The sequence below is a fragment of the Strongylocentrotus purpuratus genome, unplaced genomic scaffold, assembly GCF_000002235.5.
Source record: "Strongylocentrotus purpuratus isolate Spur 01 unplaced genomic scaffold, Spur_5.0 spur5_scaffold_1, whole genome shotgun sequence".
Classification (NCBI taxonomy): domain Eukaryota; kingdom Metazoa; phylum Echinodermata; class Echinoidea; order Camarodonta; family Strongylocentrotidae; genus Strongylocentrotus; species Strongylocentrotus purpuratus.
The window spans coordinates 1326550-1350380 of NW_022145594.1; the positions used below are offsets into that span (position 1 = coordinate 1326550).

The 23831-nt window shown below is 38.9% G+C and overlaps 1 protein-coding gene across 4 annotated transcripts; it reads left to right on the top strand.

Annotated features, from left to right (window-relative positions):
• The first annotated feature begins 3814 nt into the window (after window positions 1–3814).
• LOC582946 (hyaluronidase) lies at window positions 3815–19866 on the top strand. 4 transcript variants are annotated; one of them, XM_782875.5, is made up of 4 exons: window positions 3815–4405; window positions 4875–5453; window positions 6993–7203; window positions 15350–15470. In XM_782875.5, the coding sequence occupies exons 1-4, from the start codon at window positions 4007–4009 to the stop codon at window positions 15364–15366; spliced, it is 1206 nt and encodes a 401-aa protein (XP_787968.2). In that variant the 5' UTR covers window positions 3815–4006; the 3' UTR covers window positions 15367–15470. The 4 variants fall into 4 exon arrangements, with proteins under 4 accessions (XP_787968.2, XP_011678102.2, XP_030833323.1 ...); XM_011679800.2 differs by lacking the exon at window positions 15350–15470 and having other exon boundaries at window positions 3824–4405; window positions 6993–7399; XM_030977463.1 differs by lacking the exons at window positions 3815–4405; window positions 4875–5453 and adding an exon at window positions 18675–19866 and having other exon boundaries at window positions 7090–7203; window positions 15350–15865.
• The last annotated feature ends 3965 nt before the right edge of the window (window positions 19867–23831 follow it).

Consider the following 23831-nt stretch of genomic DNA (forward strand, 5'->3'; position numbering starts at 1 on the left):
CTTCCCGCGCGAATCGCGGAAGCTTTGATGAACGTTTTTTTTTTATAAATTATTACTCTTAATACTTGATTGAATTAATTTTCGCCCATCCCGTGCGAAGCGCGGAATCTTTCACCTTTCATTAAATTATTAGAGAAAGAAGACGATTCGTTGTATCGTGTCCTTGTCTGAATCAGTTTCCCCCTCCCGCGTGAAGCACAGAAGCTTTGACGTTACATTAAATTATTAGAGAAAGAAGACGATTCGTTGTACAGTTCTCGACTCTTAATCCTTGTCTGGATTCTGCCCCCCCCCCCCCCCCCCTCCAGCGCGAAGGGTGAAAAAGGGAGAGAGCTAGAGGGAGGGGCAGGGAAGTATTAACATAGGTATAAAGCCGTCTTTGATCGGTGGTAGAGAGTGTGGTGAGTAATGACAAAGAATGAAAAGCAGATGTTAGGTGTAACGTGTTTAAGTATCATGGTCGTATAGGTTTCGAATCGGATCCGACTTCCTGGTTAAGGTGTCATGAATTTCCTGGTTTTGTATACACATTTCCGTTAATCTTTTTGGTAGATTGTTTATGGAGGAATAACGGGTTGGTGTGAGCACCATATCTTTTGTTAAAAGAATCACATAAGAAACATTTCTCTGCGGAAGCTTTCACCAAGACGATTCGTTGTATCGTGTCCTTGTCTGAATCCAGTTTCCCCCAACCCGCGTGAAGCGCGGAAGCTTTGACGTTACATTAAATTATTAGAGAGAGAAGACGATTTATTGTTTCGTGTCCTTGTCTGAAATCATTTTCGCCCATCCCGCGCGTAGCGCGAAACTTTCACGTTTCATTAAGAAGACGTTTCGTTGTAATGTTCTCTACTCTTAATCCTTGTCTGAATTCAGGGGCTAGGCCCCCCCCCCCCCACCAGTACGCCAGCGGTGTTTGTTCCGTGGGACTTCATCACAAAACACGATTTCAACATTCGAAGGCTCTTGCGCGGCATTATGTTTCTGCTGCATAGTATGTTGCTATTGTTATATTAAAAATGCAATTCTTGGAAAAAACCAAGTGCTCGATAATAACGGACTCCATTTTGTAATGGTTTTGTGTAAAGGAGAAGTCCCTACACAAAAATGCTCTATCTATATCTCTCGCCCTCCGCCACCCCCCTCTCTCTCTCTCTCTCTCTCTCTCTCTATATATATATATATATATATATCCCCGCCCTCCACCACCCTCTCTCTCTCTCTCTCTCTCTCTCTCTATCTATATCTCTCGCCCTCCGCCACCCCCCTCTCTCTCTCTCTCTCTCTCTCTCTCTCTCTCTCTCTATATATATATATATATATCCCCGCCCTCCACCACCCTCTCTCTCTCTCTCTCTCTCTCTCTCTTTATCTATATCTCTCGCCCTCCGCCACCCCCCTCTCTCTCTCTCTCTCTCTCTCTCTATATATATATATCCCCGCCCTCCACCACCCCCTCTCTCTCTCTCTCTCTCTCTCTATCTATATCTCTCGCCCTCCGCCACCCCCTCTCTCTCTCTCTCTCTCTCTCTCTCTCTCTCTCTATATATATATATATATATCCCCGCCCTCCACCACCCTCTCTCTCTCTCTCTCTTTCTCTCTCTATCTATATCTCTCGCCCTCCGCCACCCCCCCTCTCTCTCTCTCTCTCTCTCTATATATATATATATATATATATATATCCCCGCCCTCCACCACCCTCTCTCTCTCTCTCTCTCTCTCTATCTATATCTCTCGCCCTCCGCCACCCTCTCTCTCTCTCTCTCTCTCTCTCTCTCTCTATATATATATATATCCCCGCCCTCCACCACCACCCTCTCTCTCTCTCTCTCTCTCTATCTATATCTCTCGCCCTCCGCCCCCCCCTCTCTCTCTCTCTCTCTCTCTCTCTCTCTCTCTCTCTCTCTCTATATATATATATATCCCCGCCCTCCACCACCCCCTCTCTCTCCCTCTCTCTCTCTCTCTCTCTCTCTTTCATTGCCCTCATTATGGGATACGTTTCTCACTAAAGCCCTTCTATATAGCCACGCCTCCAACTACTGCATGTAATACCGTTAAAGGGGGTGTAGCGTCACGTGCATGCAAGAGTAGAGGTCAGTGAGTCCCTTCGTTTCCGTGCAGTTGTCCAAAAGAAGTCGTAGATGGTGTTAACCAGTATTTGCCAACACCCCATTTCACGTTCCTCTAGATCAGGGCTTCTCAAAGTCCGGACCGCAGGGCATGCCAATAAGGGAGTTTACAGATACAATCTGCGCATGGGCAGATAAAGGTCATTTGTACCAAAAAAGTATAACCCACAGAGATGAATACTGGATATGCGCTCATGAAAGTTATGTAACATTATTCATTTATGCACCAACGGTACATTCTATGATCGCAGGTGGAAGTATTCTTTTCAAGAGAGCAAACAAAAGGTATTCATGAAGCACATCTAGGACTTTGGCAGTTATTATTCTAAGATGCTCAAAGTGGAACTTCTCGATGTGTAAAAGATCTGTGGATATTTGGGGTCATTTGTACCATGTGCTATCTGTCAACTCCCTTATCCGGACCACCTGGGACAGTCTCTAATTGCCTTATTTTAAGGAAAATACCAAAATTTGATCGTGTCAGGAAATTTGAAGGATCTTTAAAGATAATTTTTTTAAATCAAAAGGAATGTAAGAAATCCTGAAAAGTAAATATTTGTTTACTATTGTTATCGTTTTCTTTGTTTAGCTCTAAAAACTGTTTTAGGTTAAGGTTAAGGCCGAAGTAGCTGCAGTCCCCTTTTCATGATGGCCTAAAAGAAAGAAGAAGAAAAAAGAGAAGAAATAGATAGAAATGAAGTAGAGAGGAAGAGAAAAAAAGAAAGAGAATAAGGGGGAAAAAAGAAATAAAATAATTATTTAAAAATTGCTACTCCGAGTAACAGGTCGGCAACGTATAAGATCCCAGCGCAATGCATATTATATTGCCTGGCATCAAAGTATGCATCACTTGCTGATCGGGGGGGGGGGGGGTGCGAATCAGCAGCGGCCCTCCATTTTTGGGCTGCCTAAAAAAACAGAAATTGGAGAAAAAAAAGAGAACGATGGAAGGTAAAATGAGAAAAGAAAGAGAAAATAATGAGAAAAGCGGAGAAGAAGATAGAGAGTGGAGAAAATGAGAGAGACCCAGAGACAGAGAAACCGTCGGAGAGAAAAAAAAAGTGAGAACATGAAACTTAAATTTGCACTCACAGTTTACATTTCCGATGCGTTGGCTAAAAGTCTACGGACGAAAGTACAACAATACGAACAAAACTTCTTAAAATTGTCTTTAATGAAAGAGAGAAAGAGAGGTTATTTCTAAAATGAAATGAAAGGGCTTTGTGACTCTCAAAGAGGAAATTACAAAATCTATCACTCGTGACGACTATTTTGAATCTTCTAAATTAAAAAGAAACTTAAAAGAAACCTTTTTGTCGTTTAAAATTAGAGAGAGTGTGAGCTTTATGTAGTTTAAGCTTCTAACAACCACTCCTGTGTCTTGGTCGAGTGGTTTAATAAGGCGCTTGACTGGAGATGCGATGCTCAAGGGGCTGAGGGAACCACGTACAATTGTATCCCCCCTCAGACACCCTCTGTCTGTGCATGTACATGTATTCCTCGACTTGGGATTACGTAATTGACATGCTTTTGTCAGCCCCCCCCCCTCTCTCTCTCTTTCTCTTCGAGGACTACATGTTTAAACTCATGCCCATCCGTAGCTCACACAGTCTTCAGTTGAATACATGCAAAACACTGAATTGATCAAAAAGCGTATTTTTTATTGTGGCTTCAAGGCTAGGAGATCACAAAACACAAAGCGATTTACTGAGCTGTATGCCCTTTTGTGTTTAATAGGGAATTTAAGATTTGCGTGGACTGATACGTGTGACGTCCATTCAAGGCAGTGCATTAAAAGGACGTCGATCGTAGCAATCCACGTTGTCGTTGTACAGATCTAAAAGTCCCAAATAATAATTTGAACACTAAACATGTCTTGGTTCCGTCAAATTTGTACCCTGATCTCCGTTCTCTCTTCCTTTTTGCTCCTTCAATGTACTTTCATAAGCAGTGAGAAACAGCAAAATGTTGCTGGATTTCGTGGAAGCATGCGGCAGCTTGAACCCAGGAGGTATCTAGCTGATGGGAGGTACGATCTGAATGCACGTCCGATGCAAGGGCAAAGTGTCTTCCGGGCCATTTGGGATGTGCCCAATTTCTGCAAAGATCGCTACAGCATCGATATACCTCTTGGGGCCTACGGAATTGAATTCAACCAAAATCACGAGTGGCGAGTTGGTGATGTTCTGAATGTATTTAACCATCAGTCTGGGTGCTTTCCCTACGTGAATCGTACGACTGGAATATTCATGAATGGCGGTCTTCCCCAGGTAGGCCTATAAACCAGACAAAATTGAATTCAGCTGCGAGACATGCGTTCGTTGATATTTAATTTTGGTTATGCAGTTTCATAGAAAGAATGTTGAACATCATGGCCCGTACTCTACTGATTCAGTTAAACCCGACCTCGGGTCTCAGATCACATTGACAATAAAAGGAGAGTTAAAGTCACTTTGTTTTTTCCACCAAAATTGTATCAAACTTTTCAATAAGAATACGGAAAGCATAGTTATTTCAGTGTAAATCACATCCAACCCATGCTATGTTTATTTTCAATTGGTTTGATGTCGACCTTCGCGATTTTAATCAATGAGAAAATTTTCTGTTCAAACTGAAACGATACATAAGTAACGATTATATAGATCACGATAATTTCTTTTTTTCTAGCCAAGTGTATGACAGCATGTTTCCTGCTAAAAGTAATCTTCTGAAATAATCCTTCTTTTTAAAAAAAAACAGCTTGGGAACATCACAGCCCATCTGGAAAAGATGGCGGATGACATCAATCGGGAGATACCAGATCGGCAATATAATGGCCTCGTAATGATAGATTGGGAGGAGTGGAGTCCACAGTGGTTAGGAACTGAGCCTCGCTACCGGAGATTCTCTATGGACAGTGTTCGCAGTAAGCACCCGGGATGGGACAATGCTACTATCGAGGCTGTTGCAAAGCTGGAGTGGACGCAGGGCGCTAAGCTTTTCATGGAAAGCACCCTTAAGCTGTTCAAGCAGCTGAGGCCTGAATCACTGTGGGGCTACTATAGATACCCACAATGCGCAGTCAAGTTTGGGCGCATCCCAGAGTGTCAGCCTGATCAGGGGAAACTAAACGACCAGAGTCTCTGGTTGGTCGACGCGTCATCTATCCTATATCCGAGTATCTACTTGAAACCCGAGAAGTTCGCTGACTTTGCAGGTGCGGTGGGAGCAAAGCTTGAGGAGACATTCAGGGTGCTAACCGAGTCTAAATATCCTGATGGAGCTGTAATGAGCTACACAAGATTCAATTATTCTCTCACCGATTACTATTTCACTTTGGTAAGAGCATAATGTATTACAATGAAATAATTTAATTAAGAAGGCTATCACGGAATATCTGAAGGGATTATTCGGACGTCAGTGGACGCCTCGATCAGGAGAGGTCTTTTCCTTGAAAAAAAAAAAAAAAAATACGTGATGCAAGCAACTTCCTCCGAAGTTCGTTTTCAAAAGCCAGATTCAAGATTCACCAGGTCCAAGATGTAAAATAGATTTATTTCTGATCTTGTGTACCTGTATAAATATGTATGAATAAATAAATAAATAAATGTTGTTTAAAACATATTGCACTAAGATGATCTTTTAACTACTGTATGCTGCTTGGGCAGATCAAGATTAGGAGGTGGTGCCGTAGTCGAGTGATTAAACACTTGTCTGTAGATGCGAAGCTCTTGGGTTCCAGCCTCGGCAAGGCATTCCATGTGGTTTCCGTTGACAGGACATTAATATACGTTTGCCATCCAGGTATTAAATGAGTACTGGTAGGGAGGGGTAGGGAGGGGGTAGGGAGGGGTATAGGGAGGGGTAGAGATCGATGAATTCCTTGAATGTTGTGGGTACTGAATCCGATCAGTAGAATTGCAAGAACCATGGTAATATTGGAGCGCCTTGGGTACATTAAACACCTTGAGTGGTAGATATATTTGGGCGTATTATTATTATTATTATTATTATGATCGCTATCATCATCATCACCACTATTTATTAATGCAAAGTTGGTTCTAGCTAGGACACCTACCCCTGGACAACTATCCTAGGGGTTAGTTGTCGGGGGGGGGTAGTTGTCGTAGGGGGTAGTTGTCTGGGGGTAGTTGTCCTAGGGGTAAATGTCCAGGGGGTAGTTGTCTCGGGGGTATAGTGGTCCTAGAGGGTGGTTGCGCTAGGGGGTGGTTGTCCTAGGGGATAGTTGACTAGGGCGGTTATCCGGGGTGGATGTCAGGGGGTAGGTTTCCAGATACGTACAAAGTTCAACCTCTTTTGGGGTGTTTGGCGAGGGTAATATATCCTTCAGTTAGGATCAGGGCACTCTATCTCATACCGAAGTGTAACGTCATACTGACCAAGTTGTAGGTTGCAGGTTACAAACACTTTTCTGCCAAGCAACCCGGTCTGGTGATCACCCAGCCCCAAGCACTGAATTTGCCCGGCTCCAGACCGTTGCTTAAATGATTTACGGTTAACCCCATGCGAAGAAAATGTTGTTTTAAACCAGTGACCTAGACGACGAGAGAATATGACGTTAGCAGTCCGGTACTCTATATTTATTTAATAATAATAATAATAATAATAATTATCCCTGCTTATATAGCAAGGATAACACTTATTTTATCAGAAGTCTCTAAGCACTCTACAATAATGCAGCATAATTAATGTGGAAAATGTAGATCAATGTCTTGCCAAACGACATTAGTGCGCCGGCGGGACTCGAACCGCGGACCTTGTGATCAACAGTCCGGCGACGTATCCACTCGACCACAACACCCCTAATGAGCATGTTGACGTCTTTCTAATTACTTCTTTTCTTCTATCACTGTACAGGAAGATTTGAACAACACCATTTTGACCTCGGCCGAATTTGGCACCCACGGTGTAGTGCTCTGGGGAGACAACTACGATGATAAGACGTCACAGAGCTGTCAAGAGCTGAGAGACTACGTCATCAAAGCCCTCGGACCTACAGTGGTCATGGCTAAAGAGGGGGCCGAATCGTGCAGTAGGAGAGTTTGCTCAGGGCGAGGAAGATGCGTCGGTGAGATACTTACTTGTGTCAAAGGCGACCATGGGGAAAAGAAAAAGAACATAGGAGAGAAGATAGTGTTTGTACTTGTAGATGCTTTGTTGGATGGCAAGGATATGATTGTAGTGAGAGTAAGTTGGTTCCTGGTAAAGAGTGAAAATTATTTGTGAGCTTTCTTATTTTCGTAAGGGCCTATGTCAGTTTGAAAGAATATCGTGCTAGAAATGTCTTCCGAGAAGGATTGCTTATTAAAGGTACTATGTCCCATTTGCAGGCCAAAAAATGAAAAGGTTAAATTCCAACAGCATTTGAAAGAGCATACTCATTTAAAACTTCCCTAAAGAAAGGGGGCTTGAAAAATGTCTTTAAGTGAGAAAAAATAACGAATATTAGTTGTCGAATTGACTTAAGTGTTACCAAGTCAGTAAGTAATAGTTTGATTTTCAGACAATATTGTACCGGATGTTCGTACGTCTTGTGCTGCGCAAAGATTCAATCGTTAATTTCGGCCATTACAAGAAGTGGGTTATTTATGTAGACAAATGCTCATGTACCCTTTACAGCTTAATTTATTCAGTTATTACCAAAGAAGAAAACAGCCACTCAACTCAACTAGTGTCTGACAGTGAAGTCTAGCAAGTAAACGGGTTTCCTAGCGTAATTTGAATATTAGGACACTGCTTACGCTTAAATTTCACAGATAGGACATACATGAAATATTCATAATTCCTGCAAAGTTCTACAAAATTTGATGCTGGCTGCAAAAGGGACATAGTAGCTTTAATATGCCCTCATATTCGAAACATGATAAGTAATAAATAATAAATTTCACTTCAAACATCAATTTGTATGGACATACTTGAACCTTTACTTTCGAACTATTACACAATTATGTAATCGCATGTCATGACGGGAGAAAGTTTTATCTTCAAATGAACACTTGAATTAATATTTATATTTCTTAGTTGTTGATGAAGCTTATTGTTTCTGGAAGAGGCGACATAAATGTCAATTTTGGTGAGGTCATTAATGATGCTTTAAAAAAATATCTTGTCTCTCTGGAAAAGGTAGTTATATAAACAAAGTATGGATGGACTTTAGTATAGAAACAATGTGATTTTGGGGGATTAGATTAAAGGGGAAGTGAGAGGTTGGTTTAATGGAAACAGGTCAGGGAAAATTTGAGCAAAATCCGATTAAAATTATATAGTTATGAATTGTTGAAGTTGCGATCAATCAAACGCAAATTGGCAACTCTGTGACGTATCTTGCCAATTCCTGTTTGATTGATTGCAACTTATTGGCATTGGCATGCCCTGCGATCCGGACTTTGAGAAGCCCTGGTTTTACAGCGTGTCATGACACCCCTACTATAAAATCCATAATATCAACATAATTATTACCTTTATCAATCTGAAAACAAATCGTACCATCTCCTCTTCGACATTATGTATGGCACAAAATTCATGGCTGGAGATAAAAAAAACATAGGCGCGGAACAAACTAGGGATGTCCCCACCCCGAAATTCGTTGTTGTCGGGGTTGTTGTTGATTGAATAATAATGCACTGATTGACTTCATTGGTCAGGTATTATGGACTGTCTAAGAGCGAGAGCGAGAGGGAGAGAGAGAAAACAAAACAAGAAACATTGACAAGATTACACATGAAGGCTGGTTATTGGTTAAAATTCTAATCCCGACAACCGTCATCTCACATGTTGTTGTTGTTGTTGTTGTTGTTGTTTTTTTTTTTGGGGGGGGGGGAGAGGGTTAACTAAAAATATTTCTTACTTGTTCTAATAATAATACAAATAATTACATTTATGGGGGGCTTTATACAGGTGTTTCTAAGCGCACATGTGGTGCTTTCTAAATTATTATTTAACATGTTCAATAGTTTAAAAGCACTACAATAAAATAAAATAAATTTTTAATACAAAAAAAATGCAGTTGAATGGACTTTACTACTTGTTTGCGCCTCCAGTATACTATAACTGATTAAAAAGGTGGCTTTTGAGAATGGTTTTGAATGATTCAATGGATAGGGCATTTTGAATATGGGGTGGGAGTTTGTTCCAGAGGGCGGGGGCGATTGATGAAAAAGCACGGTCACCATAACGTCTTTTTGTTCGTGGGTCGTGAATTAGTTGCATGGAGGAAGATGAACGGAGGGATCTGGCAGAAGAGGAGGATCGAAGGGAGACTAGGTCAAAAAGATATTTAGGGGCAATGTTATGTGTTATTTTGTATGAAAGAAGTAGGATTTTGAAAGTAATACGACAATGGACCGGTAGCCAATGAAGTGAGCGAAGAACATGGTCTATTTCCTACTTAATGTGATCAATCTAGCTGCTGAATTTTGGATGCACTGGAGAGGAGATTTATGAGAAATTGGGAGGCCGGCGAGGAGGGGGTTGCAATAGTCCAGATGGAAGGAGACGAAGGCGTGAACAAGTTTTTCAGTGGAGGCTTTGTCAAGCAGTAGCCTGATCGTTCCAATTTTGGAGATGCCCCAAGATACCCCTACATGTTCTTTCAGTAATGTTATTCATGGTGAATTGAACAGAGCACTGTAAACGAATTGACTGTCATGGGACGTTTCTTTAATGTAAAGAGCACCTAATTGAATCAAATAATAATGTCAGAGATTTTGTCGTACTTATTCCCCCGTCCCCCCCCCCCCACCCACCCGCCCCGCCCCGCCCCGCCCCGCCTCGGTCCCCTCGGGATGCTGGATCCACCTCGGATAAAAGGTTGGCAAGCATTCAAAGGGGTTGGGGTGGGGCGTCGTATGCGTCATCAAAGCGACTGGACAGAGAAATAAAACAAATGACACATCGACATCAAGACGTTTCACAACCGATCGACGATCGACAACTTATTAATGGCCATTGGGAGATACATTTATTTTGGTTTGGTTTATTTAGTCGGTCTGCTGCCCGCGTATCCTCGGCGTGACCGTGTTAGTAAATAACCTGTACCAATAAAGTTTCAATAATTCACCTTTCGTTTCTGTTTGCTGAACTTCTCAGCACTATATATGTATATCAATATACATCACACACGTGTTGATCCTACTCAAACATTGATGAGGTGTGTTCAGTTTAAACAAACCACATGCTTAAATCGTGATTTTGTATATTGATACTGAACGTTATCCGCTTTGAGCATGCACACTTTTGTCAAGATTGTGAACGCATTTATGATGTCATCGTCTAGCTAGGCGGGAAGCAAACACATTGCGCGGTAAGGTGGGGTCCAGCATGCAGCTATAACCAAACAGTGGAACGAGAAGTACACAACTCAATATATGTTATATTCCGATAATAATTGTTGAAGAAACTGCGGCCTTTTAACCAGATCTATCTGGGCGTGGAACAGGTTATAGTTAAATAGTTGCAGACAAAGAACTGGAAAGATGAGATGAAGAACCTGAGGTAAATATTTTATACATAAATGTACCACTGCCTTGTGTTATTGAGGTATAGGCTTATACGAACCCACATTATGTATGTTCTGTGCTATATCATACATCTAAGGCCCACCGCACACGTATAATACATGACCCGACTACGAGCCGATGTTTGATGACTTTGTTAAAGCATTTTATATGAACATTCGAACATGTAAAATCTAGTCATTTGGTTAAGAAAACCTAAATACCAAGGGATTTCATGCTTCCTTGGAAGAGGAAACACCAAATCGGCTCATAATCGTATTCGATGTCAGACCAGTTGTGCGATTGTCTACGAACTGATACCGATTCGGCTTTTATTCTGAATAGAAGAGTTCAGTGCACTATATTTTCTGGTTGTTAGTATTCTTAGAATTATTTAGAACCTGAGGCAGGAAGAGGGGCCATTTCTTCGAACATCGGATCGCATGAGGACGATCGTGTAGTGTGCGGTGGGCTTACGATTCAGTTTGATTTAAAACTTATTATAGTCCTGTTCCATTACAAAATAAAGATGAAACTATATAGGCCTATCTATGTAAATGACAAACAATGAATGATGTGTATGATCATCGAGTAGCCTTATAGGGAACAGCTATCTATGCAACAACATGTACAAGACGATTAAACGCCCTTAGGCATAACAAAAGGTTCAGAATTGTACATTTTCTAAATTCTTTAATTAAACAAAAATACGATTTGTTATCAAGAGCTTCACAAAAACAGTGAAATCATTGGTTCTGCAAGCCTTAACCGAAGAAATATATTTTTAATTTATTTTCTTATTTGGCACCCCTACAAATTGTCAAACGTTTATACTGCTTCGATTTATTACAATAGTAACAGTGACTATGAATAGCATCACAACTTATATCATATACATGATAATGAATATCCTCGAAATATATTGCATGCAATGTAATGCTACAGGCATCCGCATCATTAAAGAAACGTTTGGAATCGATTAGAAAAGATTGATCATCTAGCATATAAGTATTGGCGTGTACTGCAAGGTTCTGGAATCATCAAAATGTTAATAAATTTGGCCCAGTCTTGGTAAAGTTACAAGCACTGTACACAGAAAGATGTATATGGGACTACCCTTTATCTATCCAGTCCCGATAGATATAATAATTTACCAATTACATTAATTAGTAGGCATTTTCCCGGCAAAATTCGTATCATCACGTATTAGTAAAAACATATTCTTTCACAATATGATTGCTAATAAGAGCTTCCATTTCATTTGTTGAGAGAGAGGGGCGTTTCCAAAACTGATATTTACCTTTAAGTGTGTCTACTTCCCAATATGTCTACTCTCAAATGGTATACACCCATTATACCAATTTATTATTAGCCTAAACGGTCATTAGAAAAAATGATAAGTAGACGAAATGATTATGAGACCATAGTAGACGGACTGGGTGTAGACCAAACAGCAACTTGCCAATATTTGTATACCAAACAGCCGTGCAGGCGGGCTGGGCAGAATGAAATGAAATCATATTTGACATTCTAATATTATGAGCTCACTTCTATTTATAGACAGGACGATGTTAGGATATTAAGATCGCGGAAAACACGATTTTGCTCATTCTGAGCAGAATATAAATTATATTTATATGATGTTGTGAACTCTGCATTTCCTTTAAAACTCACACAAAAGCTTACACAAATCACGTGTTCAAGGATATAAACCTTCATTAATGAAATGTATAAAGCTCTGATAGCTTTATTCTATCGGTACAATTAAAAATATCTAAATACTTGTTAAATTGAGTTTGAATAAGTTAGAAGCAAAATAACATTGGTGTTGAAATGGGACAAAGTTCCACTCTAATTATAATCAATTAAGCATTATTCAGGGGCGTTCTTTTGTCATTATAGGCCAAATCCATGGCACTACTACAACGACTATCTCTGAATGTGGATAAATGAAAAGGCATCATTTTTTCAGATGTGATATCTACAATATCAAATAAATGCATGAAACCTCAAACTTCAGATAAAAGCAAGTTGTATAAAATACCTCCTGTATCATTATGTCATTCCCTTGAACAATATACATGATTTACATCGACTAAAAAAAAATGACTTTCCCCTTTAAGAACAATAACGGTTGCCAATTTCATGAAGTTTATATCTATATAATAATCTTTCTCCCCAAATTATCAACGGAAGGATTATAACATTAGAAATATAAAAAAATTAAGAAAGTTCATATGACAACTCTTTATAAAAAAAACCTTTGAATTCATGAAATATCAACTAAATTTCTTATAAACATTTCATTGAGCTTTTGTACTTCTCGATCAAGCATAATTATATTAAAGATTGTATCCCGTTTGCTACCCACGAATAAAGCTGAGGAGGGGCGTTAGGTTTACTTGTGTTCATTTGTAGGGTAGTTAAACTAGTTGTGGTTGAATGTTGACAGTATGTTAGAGTGCCAGCTCAACATACCTCAGCTAGGGCGTACGTACGGGGGGGGGGGTCACCTTTTTTTGGTCACCCTTGGTCATTACACACAAAATTGCGTACGCGCCTGTACCTCGGTCACAAACAGACTCCAGACTGACTCAACACCAATTGATGATTCGCTGTTGGGGTAATGTAATGTTTGTTTGGTCTGTAGCAGGGGTGGCCGGTAATTACCTGGGCGGGGGAATATTTGCCTCGCTAATTTTGACAAATAGCGCGAGATACCGGGAAATACTGGGAAATAATATTACAAAAAAGAAATATTTTTAACAATATAAACCCTTATATTATTGAGCAAGTATCATTTTTAAACACAAAATGCAATGAAATATCGACCTACTGCTAGGTATAGGGGGTCGTACAAATGCTTGAAATGGGCAGTAGGAAATACAGTTTTATTTTTTCTAATCATTTCCAATTCGACTTTCATCAAATACTCTGTATGATAAATGTAGGACCAGATTGGAATTCTTAAAGTACACAATATAGATTGTACACACCCTAATAATATTCACGTGCTATATATTTAAACTTTTTAAATATTTGAATATTAAAACCGGGCGGGAAATGCACGTATTTTCCATAAAATTGCCAACCCTGGGGGTGTTTCACAAAAAAATAAGATCGACTTTAGCTTGGACTTAACTTTGACAGGCCATTCATGCCACTAGTTCCTCTAAACAATTCCTGGCATTTGTTCCTCAAGGAACGTATTAATCGTGGTCACAAATCTGCAGAATTTACATTTCTTGATAGTTTATTATTGAAGGAAAAAATAGTATCTAAAGTTCATAATTGAGAGACCAATAGTGAGAGCAACCAGTGGCATGAATGGCCTGTCATAGTTAAGTCCAACTTAAAGGGATCGGGTAACTTTGTCCAAAATTCTAAAACAAAATCCTGAATTTAGCTCATGCTGCAATCACAATTATAAACCTTTAGGTCAGTCAGGAAACCCCATGACTTTTACAAGCCGATCGCCTGTCTGATTATCAAGATATTTATGATTGGAAATCGAAATTTAAATATTCGTTTTCCTAACGGTTTTCATAACACTACAGTCTATTAGGAGCAAACGAGTATGGTATCACTCATAGATTTTTTATTTTTTTGAGGCACATCATGATCATTATTTTTGAAGCGAGATTTGTTAGGGCTTCAATATTACACCATTTCACAGACACTGAACATGCAGGGCCCTGCATCTCAGATTTAACATTGTTAAACGATGCCTTTAAAGTCGATCTAGTCTTTGTGAAACACCCCCTGGTCTGTTGCCGGACTTGGATCTTCTCAGGATGACTAAAGCACAAAGAATGTATCACTGTTCTATTCCATTGCAGCTATAATATCACAACATGTATACATAGTCGTTATCGTAGTCACTGTAATGATATACGATTAAATCGTCTGTCATCCAGCATTTATATCGCTACGACAAAGAGAAACGGAAACGTTTGTGTATTAATAGATAACGGGTTCGATTAATCAACGAGATAAAGGCTCAAAGGTCGTACATTCCTTATCAATACAGTCATAATATGTGTCCTCACGTCTCTCACTGTCATGATATTAATTGCATTGTCTGAATCTCAAATGAGATGTCGTGATGTCATAGGTCAGTGGAAAAACGTGGGTGCAGCCTGACAGGATTGGGGTACTTGCATCATGGTGTAACTGGATGGATGAAATGCGAATTAATGGCGCGTTTTCGCACGGCGACGCAAGTGCTGACTATGGGGTATTTAAATGAGCTCGCCTCCCCGTAATAGCTCGGCTCCCGACGCTTGTGCTGAATACCGTCGTAGGTTTGGACGCTACGCTGAAATTTTCGCTCTGAGTGCGACCCCCGCTAAGATTAGCGTTGTAGAAAACCGCGTCGCCGGTTGCGAAAACTCTCTAATGCACCGAGGGGAGGGGCCGGTGGGGGTGTTAAAAAAAAAAAAAGCAGTTTGAGGCCCCTTTTAACAGAGACCGCATGTAGCCGCGGGGACACCGGCAGACACCCATATTTGGATAAACTAGGTTCCATCATAGGCCTAACTAATGCATTTGGCTGCCTGGCTTGTTTGTTTTATTACATCATAAATATTATTTTATTTATCTCTTGTTATTATTTTTATTATTTTAAAATTATTGAGCATCATTTCATCACATTAATTGGCTTACCCTTTTTTTCTCACTGTGATTGATAAAAAATAATTATTATTTACTTATTTACAGATGTCGAAGTTGCCTAACGTCAGCCCACTAATATGACTCTCATAAACGGCCCGGGTTACCGACGAGAATCTACAGCATTGGATAGTGAGTTAGAAACACTTACATGCACAGACATGACGAGCTCTAATCAACAAGAAACCATCACCAGAGATGATTACGATGCCGACATCGAAGACGACGACGACACCGTCTCGTATATCCAACCAACGATCGCCAGTAGCATCTCTCTCGCTCGGACATACTTTCTTTGCATCGCGCTGGGATTCCTCGGAGCGCATTACTACTATCTGGGCATGCGCACTCAAGGTTTACTATACACATCTACCTTAGGCTTCTTCGGGATTGGTTGGATTGTAGACTGGTTCCGGTTACCATCTCTTGTTGAGGCTGCTCGTAAGATACGTCGCGAGGAGGCCGAGAATGGGTACGCACTCTATGCTGTGCCGTATGGTGAACTAGAAGAGAGGTCGATCGTGAATGCATACCTTTACTCCATTCCACCATGGGGACTTTTTGGTAAGATTTTATCAAGAAAATGATGTCTCATTCTTCTTATCCGTTGTCTTTCTCTTTCTCCTCCTCCTTCGTCTTCATCATCATCATCATATAAGATTTACACAAGAAAAGGATGTCTTATTCTTCGTATCCGTTCTTCTTCTCCTTTCTCTTTCTCCTCCTCCTCCTTCGTCATCATCACGATCATCATCATCATCACCATCATTATCATCATCAGCATCATCATCATCATCATCACCATCATCATCATATCATCATCATCATCATATCATCATCATCATCATATCATCATCATCATCATATCATCATCATCATCATCATATCATCATCATCATCATCATCATCATCATCACCATCATCATCATCATCATATCAGCATCATCATCATCATCATCATCATCATTATCATCATCATCATATCATCATCATCATCATATCATCATCATCATCATCATATCATCATCATCATCATATCATCATCATCATCATATCATCATCATCATCATATCATCATCATCATCATATCATCATCATCATCATATCATCATCATCATCATATCATCATCATCATCATATCATCATCATCATCATATCATTATCATCATCATCATCATCATCATCATATCATCATCATCATCATATCATCATCATCATCATATCATCATCATCATCATATCATCATCATCATCATCATCATCATATCATATCATCATCATCATCATATCATCATCATCATCATATCATTATCATCATCATATCATCATCATCATCATATCATTATCATCATCATCATCATCATCATCATCATATCATCATCATCATCATATCATCATCATCATCATATCATCATCATCATCATCATATCATCATCATCATCATATCATCATCATCATCATCATATCATCATCATCATCATATCATCATCATCATCATATCATCATCATCATCATATCATCATCATCATCATATCATCATCATCATCATATCATCATCATCATCATATCATCATCATCATCATATCATCATCATCATCATATCATCATCATCATCATATCATCATCATCATCATATCATTATCATCATCATCATCATCATCATCATATCATCATCATCATCATATCATCATCATCATCATATCATTATCATCATCAGCATCATCATCATCATCATCATCATCATCATATCATCATCATCATCATATCATCATCATCATCATATCATTATCATCATCATATCATTATCATCATCATATCATTATCATCATCATATCATTATCATCATCATCATCATCATCATATCATCATCATCATCATATCATCATCATCATCATATCATCATCATCATCATATCATCATCATCATCATATCATCATCATCATCATATCATTATCATCATCATCATCATCATCATATCATCATCATCATCATATCATCATCATCATCATATCATTATCATCATCAGCATCATCATCATCACCATCATCATCATCATCATATCAGCATCATCATCATCATCATCATCATCATCATCACCATCATCATCATCATCATATCAGCATCATCATCATCATCATCATCATCATTATCATCATCATATCATCATATCATCATCATCACCATCATCATCATCATCATATCAGCATCATCATCATCATCATCATCATATCATCATCATCATCATATCATCATCATCATCATATCATCATCATCATCATATCATCATCATCATCATATCATTATCATCATCATATCATTATCATCATCATATCATTATCATCATCATATCATTATCATCATCAGCATCATCATCATCATATCATCATCATCATCATATCATCATCATCATCATATCATTATCATCATCATATCATTATCATCATCATATCATTATCATCATCAGCATCATCATCATCATATCATCATCATCATCAGCATCATCATCATCATCATATCATCATCATCATCATATCATCATCATCATCATATCATCATCATCATCATATCATTATCATCATCATATCATTATCATCATCATATCATTATCATCATCAGCATCATCATCATCATATCATCATCATCATCATATCATCATCATCATCATATCATCATCATCATCATATCATTATCATCATCATATCATTATCATCATCAGCATCATCATCATCATCATCACCATCATCATCATATCATTATCATTATCATCATCATATCATTATCATCATCAGCATCATCATCATCATCATCACCATCATCATCATCATCATATCATTATCATCATCATATCATCATCATCATCATATCATCATCATCATCATATCATCATCATCATCATATCATCATCATCATCATATCATCATCATCATCATATCATTATCATCATCAGCATCATCATCATCATCATCATCATCATCATCATATCATTATCATCATCATTATCATCATCATCATCATCATATCATTATCATCATCAGCGTCGTCGTCATCTGTGTTAACAGCTTCGTCACCGTCATCTTCTTCTTCGTTCCTATTGTCTTCCTCATCATCCTTTTCCTCTGCTGTCCACCTTCCTCTTCTGCTGCATCGTTGCCTCATGCATTGCCAATGGCATTGTATCATCAGTTTACAATTTGCCTTTTCTTTGTGCAGGGAATCTTTAATAAAGCAATATGAATTCAAAAATCCATTATTTAACAGTTACAGAAGCAAAACTTGGCAATTTTGGCCTGGATCAGTAATATTCTTCGGTAATGCTGTTTGATATGAAGTGCAGCGAATTATGTTTACATTTTAATTTTCTTCTCTTCCGACAGGGATCCACTACATGTACCTCGGAACTTTCCGGAAAAACGATGTCTTTCACCTGATATACACAGCAACACTCGGTTTCATGGGCTTCGGTTGGCTCTTTGACCTTTTCCGTATTCCGATACTTGTACGAAGAGCGAACGAAGATATCCGAGCCCTTCGTTCGGGAAAACCCGTCTCATCGAGTACAGCGTGCAATCTCCACCTTGATACTGCTTATTCACTAGCCTTTCCGCTAGGCTTTTTTGGACTTCATCATTTCTACATGAGGCGTTATTTCTATGGATTTGTTTACCTGTTTACCTTAGGATTGGCTGGTGTAGGAGTCTTGGTCGATCTCATTAGACTACCGTATATCTTCAAGCGAAATAAAGCAGAACTTAAAGACCTGAGATTCTCTTTATATCACTTGGACGACACTTACATGCTATGGTTTCCTTTCGGTCTGTTCGGTCTTCATCACTTCTATTTACGGAACTGGAAGATGGGCGTGGCTTATCTCTTCACGTGTGGATTCCTTGGTGTTGGTTGGCTAATTGACGCGTTTCGAATGCGCTCATTGGTTGAAGAAAGCAATAAGAAGTCAGACACTGATCTTCTCTGGAGTCATCACTTTACGAAAGAAAGAAAAAGCAAAGGAAACATGAACATCTTTGTGGACAATAAATTACATGGCTATCCAAGCATGGACGAGGATTGCAACATTCAAGTGTACGCTTTCCCTCTGCGGCCGAGCGGGAAGCCATCTTGGTTGCTAGGGTGGGCGTGGTCACCTCCATCATCAACGAATCAAAACGGCTATGTTATTTCGGAGGAAATGCATAGCCAAACTGAAAGAAACAAAACACCATTAGTGGATGATTCTTTAGAGGGCGCTGTAGGGTGGACAATAGACTCTCACGAGAACTATGAAGTTACTATCGCGTAAAGATTCAGGACAATTAGGCCTACATCCTTCGAGCAACATTCATTTGCTGACATTTTTATTCATGGGTTATCATGGGGAAATTTTAGATTTAGTTTTTCCCCGGTAACGGTTTAAAAACCGGCAAGGCTTTATACGTAGTGTGCGCACCTAGCTCAGTGCCTCCAATCATTTTTAAAGAACCTACTCTACGGAAATTTATCATCAATATCTCAAGGGGAAAATAATAAAAAACTTTCCGAGTCTCTCTCAATAAGGACTTTTAGATTCTGCACGACGAGAACGTGGACTGCCCTTTTAAGGCAATGTGACGTCACTGCCAGTGCCAATAAAAGGACGTCACATTGCCTTAAAAGGGCAGTCCACGTTCTCGTCGTGCAGAATCTAAAAGTCCCTAATGTTATCGATGGGACACCGAGTTTCGCTGCTACTTCTGACGTGCGTACACACAACTGTTGTGTGTACGCCATGACGGGTGTGTGCGAACCGAGACTTAATGCGCATGGACAATAACCAGAGTATGTGTTTACATTACCATGACCTTTGCGGTGGACAATGTAATTTTTGTTAAACAATTATTATTAGAGACTAAGAAATGTAAAACCACATCTAGTTTTGCCAGCTTTTTTATCTGACGACAAATGATCGGCTCTTTTTATCAGCTTGATAACATACTTTACATTGCACTTCAAATGGGCTTTTTGTCTCATTATCTATACCATAAATAACTTCACAATAATTGTTCCTTGAAAGTTTACTTAAATAAAGCAACTCATTGTCGATGTTATTTGAAATAGCCTACCAAATAAACTAAAATTGTATTCACTCAAGCAAGTATGAAATAGCGTAACAAGTAGTATAACATTAGACAACGGTTTTGCGAAAGATGTAGGAAAATGCAACATTTTGAAAGCAGACGTCATCAAATGAACATATGAATCAGAAATTGGTATTCCTAATGTGGAAAACAGTCATTTTCAAAATGAACTAATATATGACCTGCATAAATATCGAGTTTACTCGGGAATGAAATCTGCATGGGATGGTTAGCATGAGATAGTAGCAATAACTAAAATCATCCGATATAAAGATTTCACCCAGATGTAATGTTGCTATGACATTTCAGCCGAATTTTACATGAAGAAGAGTTACTTTACATGCAGAAGAGTTATTTTGCTTGTAGAAGAGTAGATTTACATCAGCTCAAACTCATATTATTACTTTGTGAATGTGAAATTCTCAAACATATCCTCAAGTTTCAAATTTTAGAAACATTCTTATATACATAAGATTTTGTTCACAATTTCAAAGCTCATTGCCAACAATGCTAAAATTGACATGTCAAGCTGTGTTATCTAGTTTTGTTGTCATTAATTCATAAAAGCATTATACGAAAATTAAGGTATACTATAGACATGAAGGTTTTTTGCAAATATATACATATATACAATTACCATCTGAAATATAGTGTGCCAAGTACTGAATATATTATAGCCTTGATGTAAATAAACAAGTAGTTTGCAGCTTTTTACGAATTATTTGTTATGCTTGTAATGCTTTTACTTTCTATTTGTTTATTTTTATTTCCGTTTCAGTAACATAAAAAGTAAGAAAAAGTATTTTTGGTTTTTAATACAATTTTCAGCAGAGAAACAAAGTTAAAGGGGCACAAAATTGTAGTCTTGATAGAGTATTAGCCTTTTTATACACTCAGGTGGTCACTAATCAAAAGGAAATTTGATTGTATAAATGAAAATAAAATTGAGATACAGACACAAATACAGCTCAAACTACAGCCCTTCCCCCACGGAGTCCTTGATATTGAACATTTTACATGAGATCTACAAACTGTAAATATATATACAAATATATATAATTAAAATATATAACCAATTCAAGTTGGTATTAACATCATTATAAAACTGTCAATAAATCATAAGAAACAAAATGGAACACTGTCTTGAACATAATTTAAAACCCGTTTCTAGTTGTACCTATAGGGCCTACATGTTCAGCAAGGAATATAAAACCATAACACCTCAACTGTATGGGAGGAGAAAGGAGGAGAGTGATAGAGAGAGATAGAGGGGGGGGGGTGGTTAGAGAGGGAGAGATTGAAGAGAGAGAGAGAGAGATAGAGAGAGAGAGAGAGAGAGAGAGAGAGAGGGGGGTTGGTTAGAGAGGAAGAGATTGAAAAAGGGGGAGGGCAATAAGAAGGTGAAAATCCCTTGTTGACAGTTTTGAGATTTGTTTTTGTCTAATAAAAAATAATTTGTATAGACTGTCATATACCTTTAGACTGACGAAAATGTATCCATATTTTGGGCTCATAAGTGAGCGACTGCCTTTTTTTGTGTGTGCAAGATATAGGCCCGAATTCACAAAGGAGGTTTGTCGACAAACCTTGGTTTTCGTGCGTCATATGACGCATTTTGACGCGTCTTTGCAAACCAGGTTTGTAAAAAACGCGTCATATGACGTACATAAACCTCGGTATGTCGACAAACCTCCTTTGTGAATTCGGGTCATAGAGTCTAGAAAAAAGAATTGTTACATGTAAATGGGGCCTGTGCAAGAGCAATAACCTGAATAGATAAGTAAATAGATAATTTAACAAATAAAGAAAGATATAAAGAAAAAAAGGTATTAATACAAAAAGTAATAAATAAGAAATAAATATATAATTAAATATATAAAACAGGCCTACAGGCCCTCCTGCAATAGGGGCTGTTGAGTAATAGATCAATTTAGAAGAAAGATGATTTAGAAGAAACTATGATTTATAATTAATATGACAGTTGAATGATATTATATATATTTACTAAATGTGTTGTTGAACTCAAGCAATTCTTTGTATAGACCCATCCAGTCAGTAGCGTACGCAGGATTTTTTTCAAGGGGGGTGGGGGGGGGGGGTTAACATTTTTAAATCGTGCCGAAATTTTCGCAACGACTCAACCAGCCGTTGAATAAGTGGGGGGGGGGGGTTGCAAAATTTGAAAATTGGCCGGATCGACATTCGTTCCATTGGGTGGGGGGGGGGGGGCAGGCGCGGATCCAGGATTTTCCAATAGGGGGGGGGGGGGGGGGCCGGAAATTCGAAATTCGCGCAGACCGTTATTTAAACTTACCAGTACTGACAAGGTCATATTAGAAGCACTGTACTTTAATAGTGTACTGGTACCTACAAGCGGGCACAATTATTTTGGAAAGGGAACATGCTCACGTCACATCTCTTGTCCGATATCAACATTCCCCGTTTTCAAGTTATGCTCGCGCGCAATTTTTTTGACATTTCCATCAGTGGGGGCTGAAGCCTCTTGCCCCAATATCTATTTCCTGGTTTAATAATTTGGCGAGTGAGCGGAAATTTGAGCTTATGTATGTTGTGAAAAGTGTTAATTGTCACCAAAATATACGAGATAAGATATAACAAATGCATATTGGTAATTTTTAAATTTTCGGGGAAAGAGAGGCTGCAACCCAATCCCGCATTAACTGCAGGTGTTTTGAAATCAAATCAGACTCCCCAAAAAAGTATTAACCAAAACGCACGAATCCTGTTTCAAAAATCCAAAAAATTTCAGCTTCAGAGGGGGGCACATCACCCCTCAGACTCCCTCTAAAAGTATTAACCGAATCGCACGAATCCAGGTAAAAAAAAAAATCAGCTTCAGAGCTAGAGAGGAACCCCCCCCCCCCCCACACACACACACAGACACCCCCTGTGCACGCAAGCGTGAAATTAACGCTGGCGCTAATGCGTAAGCAGGGGAGGCGGAGCTATTTCCAAAGTGGAAAGCACCAACAAAAAAGGGCACCTACAAAGCGAAATCTCAAAGCGAAAATATACATTTTTTTAGACATTGGTATATACCCTTTCATTGTGATGCCATTATCAGGGACGATTTCAATATTTGTTTTTCTTTATATATCATACAAGATATTGCTTAAGCATCACACTTTCGGCTGGGTGTGATTGTCTGAATATTCATTTGCGAGCGAGCAAAGCGAGCGAGAAAAAATGTAAGATCTGTGAGGTCGCAGAGTGAAAAATTACATCTTATAAAGAGGAAAAAACAAATCATGATGGGGTTATAAGCATCACGGAAGACTGAAAAAACATTTGTTTTAAAGTGACATATTGTATCATCTATAAATGCGAGCGAGCGAGCGACCTTTTTAGGGGAAATTACTCTTAGTCGCTTTAAATTAGGTGCAAGACTAATGATGAGCA

What these genes read in the sequence shown, in the direction of transcription:
- LOC582946 (XM_030977463.1), top strand. Translation starts at nt 15,382, where the DNA reads ATGACTCTCATAAACGGCCCGGGTTACCGACGAGAATCTACAGCATTG. An exon ending in TCCACCATGGGGACTTTTTG is followed by an intron (nt 15,866 to 18,674) that starts GTAAGATTTTAT and finishes CTCTTCCGACAG; the next exon opens with GGATCCACTACATGTACCTC.